This window comes from Otolemur garnettii, unplaced genomic scaffold (genome assembly GCF_000181295.1).
Source record: "Otolemur garnettii isolate 467f Iridium unplaced genomic scaffold, OtoGar3 scaffold00023, whole genome shotgun sequence".
NCBI classification, from domain to species: Eukaryota; Metazoa; Chordata; class Mammalia; order Primates; family Galagidae; genus Otolemur; species Otolemur garnettii.
The window spans coordinates 22,186,254-22,202,950 of record NW_003852418.1 but is presented as its reverse complement, the minus strand read 5'-3'; the positions used below and the strand labels follow the sequence as shown (position 1 = coordinate 22,202,950).

Here is a 16,697-nt window from a genome sequence, read left to right as displayed (position 1 = left end):
GAGCCGTGTGCGCCTGCTGCCGGGTGGGGGGATTACGCCCTGCGGAAGGGCTGTCTTTGGGCCCCTCCCTGAGCTCTCCCAAGAACTTACAGTCCCGGTGCCCTGCCCGGCATCCTTCAGCACCCTTCCGGATGGCTTGGCCAGATGTCTTCCCGCGCCGACCAGGGTGGGCGGCGGGTCGACCGCTCAGGGCCGAGACCCAGCACCAGAGGTCGGGATCTGAGGCCAGTTGGCCTGGAGGGCTATGAGGGCCTATGAAGTTTCCTTTGGGGCAAACCCAGGGCACAGACTCATCCCTTCGGACCGGTGGGACTGAGTCTTTTGGGGGTCTCTCTGAGGACCAATGAGAGCTGAGGGCTTGTCCCATGAGTGCTGGTCCCACACATATTCCTCATTGGGCTACATGGTCCCTGTGACCTTGAACCTGGTCTCTCTCTCCCTCCCAAGCTGGTCACCTGAGGCTGGAGCCAGGGCCTGTCCCTCCTGCTGTCCAACCCAGGGCCTTGGCCTTTGGAAACTGGGAGGGTATGTCTGAAATGGTCAGTACCCCTGACCTTGGCTGGCTAGGGTAGGTGGTGGTGGAACTCCCTTTTACACCCCTCTCTGCTCCTGGAACATCTCTGGGCCTATACCTGGTCTTGTGATTGCAGACCAAGGTTGGTCCAAGCTGAGCTGACTCCCTGAGGCCTCTCTCCTGTAGTACTGGAGAGAGGTACTGGACTTCTGGTCTCTAGGGGCAGGCAGGCTGACCACAAGGCTCCAGTGTACTGGTTTCTTGAGGCTTCTGGGGGCCAGTTCAAAGTCAGAATCACTGGGCTGAAATGAGGGTGTCACCAGGGTGGTGCTCCCTCTGCAAGCTCCAGGGGAGAATCTGATCCTAGCTCTCCCAGCTTCCTTGGCTTGTGGCACATCATTCCACCCTCTCCCTTCCTGCTCACGTTGCCTTCTCCTGTATGGATATCAAATTTCTCTCTTAGATGGATTGTGTGATTGTGTTTAGGGCCCGCCCTTGTAATAATCCAGGATAATCTCTCCATGTCAAGATCCTTAACTGAAGCTGCAAAATCATTTTTTTTTTTTTGGCTGGGGCTGGGTTTGAACCCGCCACCTCTGGCATATGGGCTCAGCGCCCTACTCCTTTGAGCCACAGGTGCTGCCCGCAAAATCCTTTCTTGCAACAAGAAGTCACCTTCATGGGGTCCAGGAACCCAGGAATTAGGGCTTGATGTCCTGGGGGCATGCTTAGCCCACTGAGCTGGCTGAGGCTGGAAATGAGGCAGCCTACATTGTGGGGAATTCTGCCATCAGGAGATGTGGACACACTAGTTCCAGGGGCCCTTGATACCCTGCTGGTATCTTTGCCTAATCCCAAAATGGGGGTCCCCTGAAAATTCACATGAGTAAGAGGGCAGGAGTGTGGTTTGGGACCTCGGTTCCCCTGGGAGTGGGTCTGGCAGCCCACAGACCATGTGGGAAGGGTTGGGCTGATGAATGTTAGGCTACTAAGGCCTCCAGACAGGGCAGCTGAGTTAGCAAATAAAGATACAGGATGCCAGTCAAATCTGAACCTCAGATAAATACCAAATAATTTTTTAGTATAAAATACTTGGGTCATATTTACACTGAAATGGTACTCGTTTATTTGGTTACCCTACCCAATGATACCAGGTGCTTGCAGATGGACCCCCCAGCCCATCCTTGGCCTTTGCTGGACCATCATCTTTGATGGTTGGGATCTATGGTGACCCTGCAGAACCTACCTGCCCCATACTTAGCCCAGTGAGAATTGGGGTCAAACTGGAGAAATTTGTCAGCCTGAGATGGGTCTAGAGTGAAAAACAGTCCCTGTCTGGTATTTCAGGAAGCCACTTTTGGGCAGTCCTTGAGGGGCTGAGTGGGCCCCCAAATACAAACTCTGGCCCCTGTGAACCTGGGTCACCCAGATGCTGTAGGTGGGGCAAGGCCAGTCACCTGCCCAGCTCTGCCCATCTCTGCCCACCTGCCTGTAATGGCTGGTTCTGGAGCATCCTGGGCCTTGTTGCCCCCTCCAGCAGGGGAAGGGCCCAGGAAGGCATGAGGATGGGGGAGCACTCCGTGCTGCCCCAGAGTGCTCAGCAGATGTCTTGGCTGGGAGGATGAATCCTCCAGAGAGTGTCTCTGTGCCTTTGGCTCCCCTCCTGAGGTGGCGATACCTGCCCCCAAGGCTCTAGGCCATGCTGTACCCCTAGTGCACAGCTCAGGGTGGGGTGCCTGGGATAGGACTGGGCAGTGACTAGGCTCCCTGGTTCCTGTTGGGGAGGCTACACATACAATTAGGGCATCAAGATTTTTCCACTGACCATGGTGGGGGGAGGCTCATCTGTGTCCAGTCCACTGTCGGCTCTGGGGAAGACGGGCTAGGCCAAAGCCCACACTGGCAGGTGCAGTCATGGGCTCTGGGAAGTTACTGGAATTGCCCACACTCAGGATGGGTGGGTGAGGAGGCTTCTGGTAGGCAAGAGTCACTGATCAAAGACCCATCTGGGAGAGGAAGGAGAGAGGTATGTGTCCCTGTCAGGGACAGGGCTGAGGGCACTGGGCAGTGCATCTGCTATTATTCTAGGCTGCCATCCTCAAGCCTTTGGTCTGAGGACCCTTTTACAGGTTGTGTCCATCACTATCTGTGGCTTGGAAATGAAATGTGATAAATATTTAAAACACAAGAATCCACAACACACTGCATAGGAATGTCGTCATGTGTTCGGTGGCCTCTGGAGAACCCTGTACCAACAGGAGTCAGAGTGAAAAGTCTTGGCATTATTGTGGACAGTCTCAACAGTCTCAACCCTGGGGGCCTTTTGGAAGGTTTTGAGGGATGCAGGGATGGTGGCAGCATGCTCTAGGTGGCAGGGGTGTGGGCAAGGGCACAGGTTCAAATCCCAGCTCTGTTACCTGTAGAGGAAGAGCAATGGAGCTGGTGGTGTCTCCACATCTTGTTTTTCTAACCATGAAAAAGTCAGAAGGCATCTGCCTGGGGGAGCACCTACCCGTGGGGAGCATCTGTTCCAGGGAGGAGCACCTGCTCTGGGGTAGCACCTAATTGGGAAGGGGGACCATCTACTCTTGGGGCACCTGCCCTGGGGATCATTCCCAGTATGAAGTGAAAGGATTCTTGGCATGGTCACTCTGCCACTGCCACTGGCTTTCTGTAGCTCCAGGAGCCATACTCAAGGCAGGGGTGTGAGGTGGAGGCACAAACTCAAGGTGTTCCTTTGGCCTGTGGTGGGTGGGGCTTTCCCCATGGCAGGCGGGGCTAGAGCTCTCTGTGGCTGAGGACTGGGCAGACCTCTGTGGGTGTCATCTTGGGGAGCCTGGTGGGCAGTTGTATGGGATGGTGATGGAGAGAGTGGGGACCACAGTCAGGACAGTGTCCCTGGCATACCCTTGGCAGGGGTGGGGGGCCAAGAGGGGATGTGACTGGTGCTTGTGCCTGACCAGGGCTGATATGTGAATAGGGAGGACCCTGGGCCCAAGAGGTGGACCTGCCTTGGGGTTGGTGAATAATTTAAAATAGGAGCCACCAAGACACCTGACTGTCAGCTTCAATCTGCACTTTGGACACCGCTGGAAAATTCCTGAGGAGTTGAGAGGCTGTGATGCCCTGCTGGGCTGGCTGAATCGGGTGTGTCCTCTGCCCCCATCTCCCCAGGGCTCCCTTCCCTCCCCTAAGTTCTCAGAGTGTCTCAGATGGCAGGCAGTGACAGCCCAGGTCCTAACAATGGCTTCTGGGCTTGTTTCCAAGGGACTGGGCCTTGCAGCAGGTGGGTCCCAGAGACACGACCCCAGGGACTTCTTATATGCTGTGGTATGGGAATGACTGTGCTTACAAGTGACTGGGGTGTGTCCTGGGGTGATAGAAACTTCAGGGCCTGGATGTGGAATTGTGTATGCCTCTGTCTTGCCATGTGAGGTTCAGAGGAGGACTTGGAGGGTGTCCTGGAGTCTTCGGAAAGGGGAGAATGCCTATGTGTATGTGCACATACATGTGTGTCTGTATGTGCATTTCTGCATGCATGTGTGCCATGCATGTGTGTGTTCTGGCTCTGCTTATGTGGCCTACAGTCAGGGCTGAGTCATTGGGAGGTGTCCCCAGGCAGCACCATGCAGGAGAAGCCAGCCCAGGGGGAGGACTTGATCAGCAGGTGCCAGACTCTTGAGGCAACTCCCAGCTGAGGAGGGAAAGCCTCTCCCCCTGAGATGTGGCCTTTGCCAGGCTGAGGCTCAGTCCCTGGCTTCACTCACAGCTCCTGGAGTCTCAATGTGAGGATCTTCTGCTGGAGGAGGTGGGCAAGGATGAGGATTGCTGCGACTCCTAGCCAGGGTATGTGAGGCTGAGGATGCCTCCTCACCAGGGCCTAGGCTTGGACTGTGGGATCCCCCAGGCAGGGGCAGGAAACACTAGAAACAGAAGAGGAGAGAGGATTGAGGCCCTGCTGGGGAGAGGCAGGCAGGGGTTGGGGGAAGGCTTTTTCCTTGGTGGGCCATGTGGAGTCAGCTGTTGGCATCTCCTCCCACTGTCTCACTCCACTCTGGGGGCTGAGGAGGGCGTCAGTTCCTAAGAGCCTCTGGGTCATACTGGAGGCACTGGATGCAAAGTGGGTGTGGCCAAGGCTGAGCTTGCAGGATGGGCTTGGAGGGGTTGGTGGGGCAGGGACCAGCCTTTGCTCTCCAGGCCTGTCTCCCTGGAGATGGGGTGGGGGCATTATATGGGGGCCATGGGCTGGGCTTCTGCCTTCTCTGAGCCCATAGGCTTGGCTTCCTGGTCCAGAGAGCTCACCCAGGGCCAGCCGGCATCTGAGGCTGGGACATATTGAGCCAGCTAGGACTGCTAGGTTCCAGGGCTCAGCTGCCTAGGAAGATGGGGGCAGTCTGACCAGGGAGTCAGAAGACACAGTTGGAGGGAAGAGGTAATGTTCCCAAATCCTATTAAGGGGGGTAGAAAATTTCCCCCTCCATCTCCTTCAATCTTTGGGGCATGGGAAGGAGCTGAGTGGATGTTCCGTGAACCTAGGGTGTGGACCTGCCCCTCCACTAGAAGGTGGGGGCTTTCGGGGCTCTAGGTCCCTGTGGTGCCCCTCACTTCACTTTGTTTTACTCAATGTCTCCAATACCTAGGGTCTTCCTCCTGACCATAAGGGAAGCTGGCACACAGTAGCAGTGGTGGACTCAGAGCCAGCTGGGCACAGATCCAGTGTCTACCCACAATAGCAGAAGGAGAAGCACATGCAGGGTCATTGCTCTGCTCTAGGGGCAGCTTGGTGGCCCTGTTCTGGAGTGGGGAGTAAAGGGGCAGAGAGGCAGGTGAACCCTGGAGTGGTCACAGAGTGAGTGGCCAGGCTGGACCTCACAGGTGAGCAGGCTGCGGTGAGGAAAGTACAAGGTAGACATCAAGCTTGGTTCCAGGGGAGTGTGGATGTGTGGAGGCCATGGCAGAGCCAAGGGCACGCCTGAGAGCGCTGTGGGGCCTCTGTTCCTCTGCATTCATCCACTACAGAACAGGAGACTGACACAGCTTCTGCATTTGCCTGAAGGCACAGGAGGTGGGGGCACTTAAAGACCCTGCAGCCTGGGAGCTGCAGATTTCTGCCTTTGTGGGCACCGCCAGGGCCACCTCACTCCCTCTCTGTCTCTGGCCATAACAGATGACTGCAGGCTTCCATAGCCCAGGTATTTGGAGTGTTTGAGAAATGCAAGTAAAGTCCTTCATGCAATTATCTGGTTTGCCAGGGGCCAGGGAAGCTAGTCCAGAGTTCTGGTCCTGTTAAAAAAGCTATAAATTAAATTTTTATTGACTTTAATGTAAGACGTTAAAGAAATCAATGCTTCCATATCTTAAATCTTTTTGTTACATCCATGCTTCCCTGTGAAGTGTGTACACACAGCCTTCCTTCTCCTAATAATGGAAAATCCTGAGAGGGGGGTTCTGTCTGGGTAGGTACTTCCTGTTGTCCAAATTAAGGATTAAAACAGCTGCAGTTCTGACCCAGGGTAAGTGATTGAAAACGTGTCTCTTCTCATTTCCCTAAATTAAGTCTTGTTTCTACACTAGTGGAGCTTTTACTTCTGGGTCTCTGCCAGGGTCATCTGTTCTTCTGAAGGCCTGTGATTCGGGGAGGACGGGGGGAGGGGAGACAAGAAGCCTCACTTTTCAGCATCCACTTGTGCAAACGTCTACAGAGTTTGCTGGCCTGTGGAAGTCAGGTAGCTTCTGTGTGAGAGCACAGACTCAAAAAGGAAGGAGCTGGGGCTGTGCCAACTGGGCTCCAGCCAGCTGCACTTTGGGATCACCCTGTACAGCTCCCAGCCTGACAACCTCTGGCCAGGATAGTTGACCAGTGGCAGCCTGTGCCACTCTGACTCATGATCTGATGCCCGGCTCCAGTGCTGTGTGGAGGAGGAGTGATAGGAGTGATGCTGTCAGGCTGCGTCTACACCTGGGCAGTGCAGGAGGGTAGGTTCTGGGGAGCATAGTCTGCCTCCCAGGCTGCACGGTGTAGGCAGTTACTGTGTAGTTCTCCAAAGAGGGAATAGCCCAGATTGATTGGATGTGGCCTCCACTATGGGCAGCCACTACAACACTGACCGTGGATTCCTATCTGTGCCAGACTCTGGGGGAGGACAGTGGGCATAAGTCCAGGCAAATCTGGGGAGCATGTGGTCATAGCCCTTGGGAGTTTTCATTGGGGAAGGGACATACAGGATGATTCCTGAGAATCAGAGCAGGTCTCAGAGCAGCATCGGTCCTGTCACTTTGTGCTGTCCGGCTGTTGAGTGCAGCGGAGTGTCAGGGCTGGGGCCCCTGCTGCTACAGCCACTAAGTTACCTGGCCCAGAGAGAAGGAAAGAGAAGTGGGCTGGGCTTGAAAGTTTCCTAGGGAGAGGCTGTGCTGGGGGTGCTGAAAGGACAGCGCCTGGCGGCCGTGTGGATATCAAAGCTACCCTAGCTAGCGGGTGAAAGCATCTCCCAGCTGGAGTTGGGCGTCACGTGCGGCAGAATTTTTCCACTCTTCCTCTCTGGAATCCTGTCGATGCAGTCTTGCCAAAGATTGCTTGAGCCTGAAAGCTTTTCCCATCTATTTTTAAATAAATGGAATTCCTGTTGGTTGCATGAAATTTACCCTAAGCAGGCATTTTCAGGACCCTGCACAATTTGCCTGGATGCAGGGGTGGGGGTGGTAGGCATGGTGGTACCCAGACTGCTGACAAGGTACAGTCTGTGGGTGTGTAAGACATAAAATTAAAAGCATAAATGTTTAATGAGCTAGCTCTTTGAAAGGACATCCCAAACAAGGGAAGCAAAGATTTTCAAACCTTGATGCAGGATTCACTTTCCAGAACCTTCAGAGACACTGCAAAGCTGCTAGTGCAAACACTGTTTGTAGACAAGAGCATGAAGAGCTGTGGCACACAGAGCTCCATCCGGCCTAGGTGGCTGTGGGTGTTCTTCATGGCCAGGAGATTGTGAAGGCAGCAGATGGCTCCCCAAGACCTCAGGGATGTGTTCTCTTTTTTTCTGAGATGATGAGCAAGTTTGTCTCTCCCCTATGTCCTGGAACATGAGGGAGCCCTAGACCTTGCTACCATCTCAGTGCTGAAATGGAACGTGGGAATCACTTTTTCCTTATTCTCTGTGAGCCAACCCTAACCACGGATCTCACTTTGCTCCGACATTAAACCTGAGATATTTGCTTTCCCAGGAGGCATGAAGCCTAGCTCAGGAACTGCCAAGGTAGTCTGGAACTTTGCGGTAGTCTGGAACTCCCCCCAACAGGATGTTACACATTTGAGTTGTGGTTGCTCTGTCCCATTTTTTGATGAGTGTGGTTGCCCAGAGGTGGATGAACAAAGCCAGCCAGCGTGTGCAGGAGACAGGGGCAGGACCTTCTTCCTCTGCACAGGAAGCTGTTCCCTTGCACCTGGACAGGCCAGTTCAGGGCCTCCTCCTTTAACCTGGGCCAGGAGTCAGCTCAGTAGGCTGAGGGGTGCATGAAATTGAGAAACTGCAGCTGTTAGGGGGAAGCCCACTGAACACTGGTAATTACAGCCAAGGTGCTGGCCTGGAAGCGGGAGGTGGAGGACAAGGCGTGTGCCCAGGGATGTCCTGTATGTGGCTGTGCATATGCTTATGTAAGCTACAGTCCACCCCCAACATTCTAGACAATATACAGATTAACATTGTGCCTGCATTGACCCTTATGTTTTCAGTCTAATTAAACAAACAACCACAGGCCCTCTGGTCACTAGCTCTGGAAACCAAAGGGCTGACCCTGTACCAGGTTAGCACTGTTTATTTATTTATTTAGAGACAAGCAAGGTCTTGCTCTGTTTTCCAGCCTAGAGTGCAGACATCATCATAGCTCACTGCAACCTCAAACTCCTGGGCTCAAGCCATCTTTTCTTGTGTTAGCCTCCTGAGTAGCTAGAACTACAGGTATGTGCCATCATGCCTGGCTAAGTTTAAAACCTATTTTTTTTTTTTAAGAGACAGGGTCTTGCTATGTTGCCCAGGCCTCCCAGAGGGCTGGGATTGCAGGTCTGAGCCACTGTGCCTGGCCAGTTAGTGCTGTTTTATGAGGAGTGACCTGAGATGGTAGTCCCAGCTACTAACCAGAGGACCTTTCTCTTGGCAGACCCTGTGATGCCAGGTGAATGTGGTGATTGGGGGGCTGGCTGTAGTCAGGAGATGCACCAGTGCCTTCCCAGGTGCACAGAGAAGGCTCTGACAGGGGCTCAAGGTGAGCAGCTAGCAGCATGGAGTGGTCGGGCCATACAGGGTTCAAAAATGGGTCTCTTTGGCCTCATAGCAGGAGCTTCCAGAGGGATCCCTCCCAGAACACCCATAGCTCCTGGGCAGGTGGGAGCTGCCACCCTTCTCCCAGATGACACTTCCTTTGTCCTGAACCAGGAAGACTAGCATCAGCCTGAGGCAGGCCTCTTCGGGGTTATTCTCTCTGCCTGCATTTACCCTCTTCTTGCCTCTTGGCTTTTGCAAACACAACGCCCCTCCACTGACCACCCCCTCCTAGGACTCCTCCAGGCAGGCTGGGCTCAGGCCATCTTCTGAGTCCTAACAGAGAGACCCCCCACCCCCTTTCCAGAGAAGCCCGCTCAGGAGCCCAGCTGAAAGAACCAACCCTGGCCAGGGGTTGGCTGTGTGACACTGAGAAAGCGGGGGAGGGGGTGTGTGTGGGGGGTGGGGGCCATCAGATGGCCAGCCCACTTGCTTGGTCCTGCCCAGCTCAGAGGTGGCCATGGGCTGATTCCTTGTTAATGTGCAAATGGCTGGGGTGCGGGATGGGGTAGTAGGTCTGGGTGGCTCAGACGCTTAGAACAACCGGTCCTCCTCTCCCCTTCCCTGCTGCTGCCCGCCTGGCGTCGGGGGGGTTAACGCGAGGCGGGGCAAGGCGGCGGGCGGAGCCGACAGAGCTGCAGGCCAGGCGCCGAGGCGCGCGGAGCGAGGTGGCCGCAGCGTCCCCGCGCGCGGCCCGGGCCGGCAGGATCGCGGAGCCGCCGCCGCCACCTCCTCGGCCATGCGGCTCCGGAGCCAGGGCCCTGAGTTGGGGCCCGCACCACCCCCCACGCACCGCCCCCGCTGAGCCCGCGCCCCACCCGGCGCCGCCGGCACCATGGTGCAGAAGTCACGCAACGGCGGCGTGTACCCCGGCCCGAGCGGGGAGAAGAAGCTCAAGGTGGGCTTCGTGGGGCTGGACCCCGGAGCGCCCGACTCCACTCGGGATGGCGCGCTGCTCATCGCGGGCTCTGAGGCCCCCAAGCGCGGCAGCATTCTGAGCAAGCCGCGCGCCGGCGGCGCGGGTGCCGGGAAGCCCCCCAAGCGCAACGCCTTCTACCGCAAGCTGCAGAATTTCCTGTACAACGTGCTGGAGCGGCCTCGCGGCTGGGCGTTCATCTACCACGCCTACGTGTGAGTGGCCGGCGGGGGCGTGGGGCGCGGCCGGGGTTCTGATCGGCGACCACGGCCCGGACGCCGCAGACAGTAGGCGCGCAGCCGCGCCCGGTGGAGCTGCCCCTGCTCGCGTGTCCAAGGACCCGCGTGGGTCCCGCAGCGATCCTGGGGTCTGGGTTAGGAATCTGCGTCCCCTGGTTAAAGCGAGGGGCGGAGATTGGAAAACGATTTTGGGAGGATCAGGCAGGAAGGAGTTTGGGGGTCAGGGGCCGTTCCAGGCAGTGGGGAGGCCCTGGCTGGGTTGCATCAGCCCCTCCCCCGCAGCGCGGGGTTGCGTTGGTACCCCTGCCCCCTCCTCAGCCTGAGGCCCCTCCCCATGGCCCGCTGCGCTGAACAAAGGGCCAGTCGGGGAGCCAGGGCGGCGCTGCGGTCCTGCGCTGGGTCTGGACTCTTGGGGACTCTGTGGGCTGGGCGCCCCCACCTCCCCAGTGAAGGCGGCGCGCGCGCGGGGTTGGGGGGGTGTTGGTTTTCTTCCGCCATCCTCTCGAACCTTTCTCTGTCCATGTGGGGCGAGCTTTGAGGCTGCTGACTTGGGGGACGGGTCCCACCATTACCGCACACCGTCAGGGCCGACTCCGTGGGTACTGCCCCATCCCTGGTCCAGCATCAATGCCCTTTAGGCACCCTCCCCGAAGCACAGCTCTGACTAGTCTCAGCAGCTGCCTCCCCCACTTCGGGCAGAGTGGAGACTGGGCAAGAGGGGAAGCGGCTCTCCCGGGGTGCCAGCCTCGGACCTAGAAGGACCTAGAAAGGCTGTCCCGTTACCAGGTCCCAGGCCTGGAGCTCGGGAGCCACTGCCTCCTGGGGGTGGGTGATGGGGGGGGCACGTCTCTGAGCCCAGGGATGTTGTGTGGCGTCCAAGTCTGCGTGGGAGTGCCTGTGGGCTTGTGCTGGCTCAGGGCGCATGGAGACCCCAGAGGGCTATGATGTGCACAGCCTCCCAGCTCCAGGCCGCTTGCTCTCCCATCCAGGCTGCACCACAGCGCGGCGCGGGAAGAGCAGTGGTGCTCGGCCATTTTGTATGAAAGAGGCATTTTGGGACTGGAGTGAGGAGCGGATTCTGGGAAATGGTCTCTGTCCAGTGCCCCTGGGGCTGGGGACTGTGCCCAGGAGCGTGCCACTATGAGTACACTGGGGGTATGCTCTGGACAGACCCTCCCTGGAATGTGATGTGGGCGGGTTTGGGGGTGAAGAGAAGACCCCAACAGGGAGATGCAGGGAGGGTGTCTTGGGGAGACCACAGCCTCAGAAGGCCCCCAGTGCTGAACACACCTGCACAGTTATGAGACTCCCTGAGGAGGGGCTGCCCTCACCTCCCTCTCCACCTGGCAGGAGACTGAAGGGACTCCCAGCGGGACTGGCCAGTTTAGCCAGGTCTTGGCCCAAAGTGACCACAGCCCACTGGCTAGGTGGCCCTGGGTCTCAGTGATCAGTGCCCTGCTCTGCATCTGACCCATGCTACTGCTACCTGAGGGCTTGTTCTACTTTGGGTCCAATGAGCTGGGCATGGGTTCCATGGGTAGGGGCTGTGTCACCTCCACCTGGGTGTCCCCGGGTCAGGATGGGTCTCTCCATGGAGCAGCTCTGCCCCTGCAGCCTGTGGAGGTTTTTGGGTGAGACCCTTGCTATGCAGGGCAGCCCAGCCCACAGTCTGCTTAGGCCTCTCTCTGACTCCCTTGCTGTGGGCACAGGGTTTTCATCAAGTCCCTCAGTGAGGCTTGGACTCAGGGCAGGTGTCCCCACGAGCAGGGGGTTCCCTCTGGGGTGTGGGCAGGAGGGATGGTGAAAAACAAGGGCTCTGGCACTGACTCTCAATTGGGCACTCAGGCCTGGTCTCAGAATCTCTGCAAGCCTCATTTTTCCTATCTGTAAAGTGCGCACAGCTGCTCACCCCCAGAGTGCATAGAGACCATTGAGGGGAAATCTGTGCCCTTCTGTGGTGGTCCAGCGGGCTCTCTGTACCACATCTGGAGCTCAGCACCCCCACTCCGCAGAGCCCAGACATAGAATTCTCTGTTGCTCCTAATGCCCAGACTATTCAGGGCCCAGCCCCACTCCAACTTTCCTGAAGTTGAGGCCAGACCCCGTGGTCCCACCTCACCTGTAATGGACTAGCCCGTGGTATGCAATAAGCATCATTAATTACATGAAGATGGTGCTGAGGTGGGCTGGGGTGGTTGGTAGGGGTAGGGGCTGGGGCTTGCTGGCTGCTATGCTTGGCTGTGGCTAGAAGAAAGTCCCTTCCTGGCCACCTGCCTCCTGCCCGTTGCCACCAAAGTCTTCCAAGAGGTCAGGTGTCCCTGCTGAGTGTCCTTGCTGGCCTCCAGGGTAGCCACCATCATGAGTGGAGAGGGAGGCCATGCCCTGTGCCCCAGGGCTTGGTGGGCATCAGACCAGGCCCACTGGTGGCCTCTGCTCTGTGGGAGGGACTTTCTCCACTGATTAGCCTCTATGCCTAGCCATAGCCATTGCTTACTTCTCTCTGAGCTTTCCCAGAAGCTCTTCTGGAGACATGGGCCTTCCCTGAGTCTGAAGGGGTCAGAGACCTGCCTTTGGCTACAGGGAGAGGGGCACCCTCCTCCTACCATCCTCTGCAAAGGGGCTATGAGCCACAGAAAAGGTCCCAAATTGGGCATATGTATCTCCATGGGGCTGCCCTGGGGAGCTTGTTGGGGGGTGTCCCAGCACTGTGGGGGTCCTCTTAGAGCCTGAATCAGACCCCAGCGTCATTCTTTCCTTGTGCACAGGATGAGAGCTGGGCAGTTACTCCACGTGGAAATAGTCCCCACTTAGGAGCAGGAGATGGGACCACACTCACCCTCCTGCTGTGCAGGCCCCAGTTATTTCTCACTATGAGCTGTAGGGGATTTACTGATGGGGAAATGGAGGCTGACAAAGGTGTGAATCCTGGAGTTGTCCTGCACACTGAGGAGAGTCCCAGCCTCAGAGGTGAGGGCTTGGGGTGCTGCTTAATCTGCCAAGTACATTGTCCATTTGGAGTGGCCAGGATAAAAATTGAACTTACAACAGGCCAGAGGGAGAATCTGGTGTCAGGAGTGACTGCTGGACTCTGCTCAGATGGTGTCCTGTCCTGGTGTGCAGTGACCTTAGAGGCCTCTGAGGCTCCAGGGGCCTGTGGTCATTTCTTAGCAGTGAGAGTGGGCATCCTGCAGGGGAGGACAGGAAAGCTTCCAGCCTTCATGAGCCTTGTGTGCAACTGGGGTGCTTCCCAGGTGTGATGGAGTTGTTGGCCAATCTCCTCCTGGCTGCCTTTGAGGGGTAACTGTATGTCTGGTTGTGCTGACTCTGGCAGCAGGGGTCCCCACAGGGCCAGGTCTGGTCTGCTGACAGAGCATTTTGAGCCAAGAGAAAGACATGGGTCTCTGAGAGGTCATGTCTCTCCTTTCCAGTTGGAGGCCTTCCTGTAGCCTACTGGGTAGGAGGTGTCTATCGATTGAAGAATTTAAGAATTTTATGGAAATTTCCCAAAAGGGGAAAGCACCTCTGAGGGTTGTAGTTTCCAGGGAAACCTGGTTTATCAGACTCCCCAGGCCTGTTGGGAGGCTCAAAGGACTCTGTCCTTCACCAGATAATTTAAAATGAAATTACTGTGACATGACAAAATGTTTATTATCACTATGTTTAATTACATTATAGAATAAATCTCAATAAACATTCTTGTATCTGTGAGGTAACAGAAAAAATAACAGGTATAACAGGTAGATAGGAAGCTTATTTCTTTGCAATTTCACACATTAGCTGCTGAGAAAATCTCAGGTTGTTTTTTGAGACAGAATCTCATTTTGTTGCCCTTGGTAGAGTGCTGTGGTGTCATAGCTCACAGCAACCTCAAACTCTTGGGCTCAAGTGATTCTCTTGCTTCAGCCTCCTGAGTAGCTGGGACTACAGTCACCTGCCATAATGCCCAGCTATTTTTTAGAGACAGGGTTTCACACTGGCTCTGGCTGGTCTCAAACTCGTGAGCTCAGGCAATCTACCCGCCTCGGCCCCCAGAGTGCTGGGATTATAGGTGTGAGCCACTGAGCACGGCCTGAAAGTCTCAGTTTTATTAGAAAGCAGTATAAGTCAAGTATTCAAACCAGTCACTGCCAGGAGGCTAAGTTCAGCTGGTCATGCCTCAAGGCCCCTGATGTGGACACTGCCGGTCCCCCAGATGCCAGCTGTCTGTGTGGGAGGCCCACCTCCAATTTTGAAAATGCTTAACTCCTGGAGTGTTTTTGAAGAAACTGCAATCACTTTCATAAGCACAACTGAGTCCAGTGGTAGAGAGAGCAGCTTAAGATAGTGTTTTTCCTATTTGTTTTAGCTCATAAATTAATGAAACCTTTGACAAAAATCTTTGTCAGTCCCTGGGCTCCTGGCATGTCCATGTAGCATGATATTCTGAGTCTCCACTCGTGAGAGCACAGGGCTAGCCTCTGCCTGTGGAGTGACATTCCACCTGCTGCAGACAAGGGATGGCCTAGCCTCCACCCTGGAGCATGACGTTTCACTTGATGCAGAGAAGGACTGGGCTAGCCTTTGTTGGCAGTAGAAGCTGTCCCTCCCCAAGGTGAAGCTCACAAGGGAGGTGATGTCTGTGACCTCCCTTACGAGGGACTGTGGCCTTGTATCTGATATCATCTGGTAGCTTGTTAATACAAGCAGAGCCTAGTGGAATATTTTCAAGTGTAAGTGTGGGATGCTGGGATGTGAAATTGCTGGGTTGGAGGGTGTGTGTGTTGTCGACAGAGGCTCTCTCCCCTCTGGAGGGAGGGTGTCCCAATGGTGTCTGTGCCCTGGGCCAGGTGTGTTCCCTAAGAAGTTACGACCCATGGAGATGGTTCAGAGAGCCCAGAGTTATCTGTTGGGTGCAGGGGACCGTCAAGGCTGGGACCTGGGCTCAAGTTGGGGTCTTGGCTCCCCCAAGAGACCGTGGAGTGTGGGTGTCAGGCCTGCAATTGTCTTGTCCTTCTGGGGTTAAATTCACAGGTTACACGCTGCTGTGTGCTGCTGGGCCCTACGCTTGTTGTCATCATAGTGGTGACACCCTGATTGGCATCCTGCTGCCATTTGCCCCTTTGGCAAGTTCTTGGTCCCTTCAGTTAGCTGCTGAATGCTTATGAGGAGGTTTGGGTGGCTGTCGAAGGAGCAGTTGTGTGTTGTGGCATGAACCCCAGGTCTGAGCATGGGAAGCTTGCTTGCCTGTTTGTCTGGGGGACCTGGCTAAGGAGATGCCATTCTCCTAGGATAAAGGTTGCTTAGTCTGCACCTGCTTGGGTGTGGGGCAGATTCCTCTTGTGGCTCCCTGCCTGCTGCCAGCATCCTGAGGGGTGAGACCCGACAGGCAGGGACAATTTTGGCTTTAAAAACACCATTGGGGCATGTTTTACCTGTGTACCTCTTAGACTGTGCCCAAACTGCCGTGTAAGCCTCCAGAACATTTGGCTTCCACACAGAGTGCATCCAAACCACCTCAGGATGGCCCAGGACAGAGTGCTGAGTGCTGTCCCCAGAGTGTGGAGGTGCCGAGCGCAGCCTTTCCTTCTGCAGGGCTGGGGTTCCAGGAGGTCCATGAAGAGGAGGGAGAGGGCTTCCTCATTTATGGGGCAACACTGGCCAACCTGCAGATAAAAGCCAAAGCATTTATTGGATCAAGGTAGAAAAAAGAGGGACCCGTAGATCTGAGACTGTCCCCAGAGAACATTCTGGAAGTGACTTGGCTTGCCCTGTGCCCAGCCCTCTCTCACTGACCAGGCTTCCTACCCAGCTCCCTCAGGCTCCCTTAGTTGAAATGCAGCATTCTGACCTCTGCTCTGAGGAAGCTCTGAAGTGACACATCCCTGTGGACCCCAGCTCAATTTGCCCTGCAAAAGGGGCTTTCAACCTTTCTCGGTTCCTGGTGGGGTCGTCTAAAGCCCTCTGTCCCTCACATGCCTCAAGAAAGCTGTGTCTAAGGTGCTGGAGGAAGCCCTGAGGAGGCTTAGCCAGTGGGTTGTTCTGGAGTTAGGGAAGCAGGATTGGATCCCTCTCTTGAATCTGGGATGGGCCACACTTTCAAGCTGTCCAGAAGGAAATAGGGCTGAAGAGCCCTCTGGGTCCTGGTGTCCCTGGATGGGAGCCCAGCAAGTAAGGGGATTCTGAGATAATTGGCCCTGAGTGAATTTGCCCTGTGCTTTCTCTGCACCCATTTAGAGGCATGTCTCGGTGGGTGTGCCAGGATCTTGGGGGTGTCAAGAGCCTGTGGGAGGACACAGAGGTCCCTGGGCCGTGGAGGGTGCCCTGCCCTGTCCCCTTGGGGGAACACTGTCCAAGCCTGTGGTTGATTCACTCATGAGAGATGCAGATAAGTGGCTGCTTGTTTCTGAGTCAGCAAGAGCCACATCCCCACCAGCCAGGGCACCCAGTGATGGGAGTTCAGGGCCCCTTTCCAGGCCCAGGGCCAGGATATCAGAGTCCTGCAGAAGAGTTAGAATCTAAAGCAGTTCCTCACATTAGAAATGGGTCTGAGCTGTGCTCTGTGTGGGGTTGGCTGTCACCATGGGGCTAGAGGTCCTGGAAAGGGACTTGGAGGGGAGGGGTGAGTGACCACTCTCTGTGCAGTGCACTGGGGGCTCCAGGACAGCAGTGTTGGGGAGGACACAGGAGTAACAAGAACCTGGGAGGGACTGAGGACTTCAGGAGAGTGGCAGCCC

At 55.9% G+C, this 16,697-nt stretch overlaps 1 protein-coding gene across 4 annotated transcripts in view; it reads left to right on the top strand.

Annotated features, from left to right (window-relative positions):
• The first annotated feature begins 9,488 nt into the window (after positions 1-9,488).
• Positions 9,489-16,697, top strand: part of KCNQ2 (potassium voltage-gated channel subfamily Q member 2) — a 60,788-nt gene continuing 53,579 nt past the window's right edge. For 2 of the 4 annotated variants that reach the window (XM_003787770.2, XM_003787774.2), the window contains exon 1: positions 9,540-9,960. In XM_003787770.2, coding sequence (XP_003787818.1) covers positions 9,665-9,960 — 296 coding nt within the window. In that variant the 5' untranslated portion in view covers positions 9,540-9,664. Of the gene's footprint in view, positions 9,961-16,697 lie in introns of all 4 variants that reach the window. The other 2 variants (XM_003787771.2, XM_003787772.2) reach the window with 2 other exon arrangements.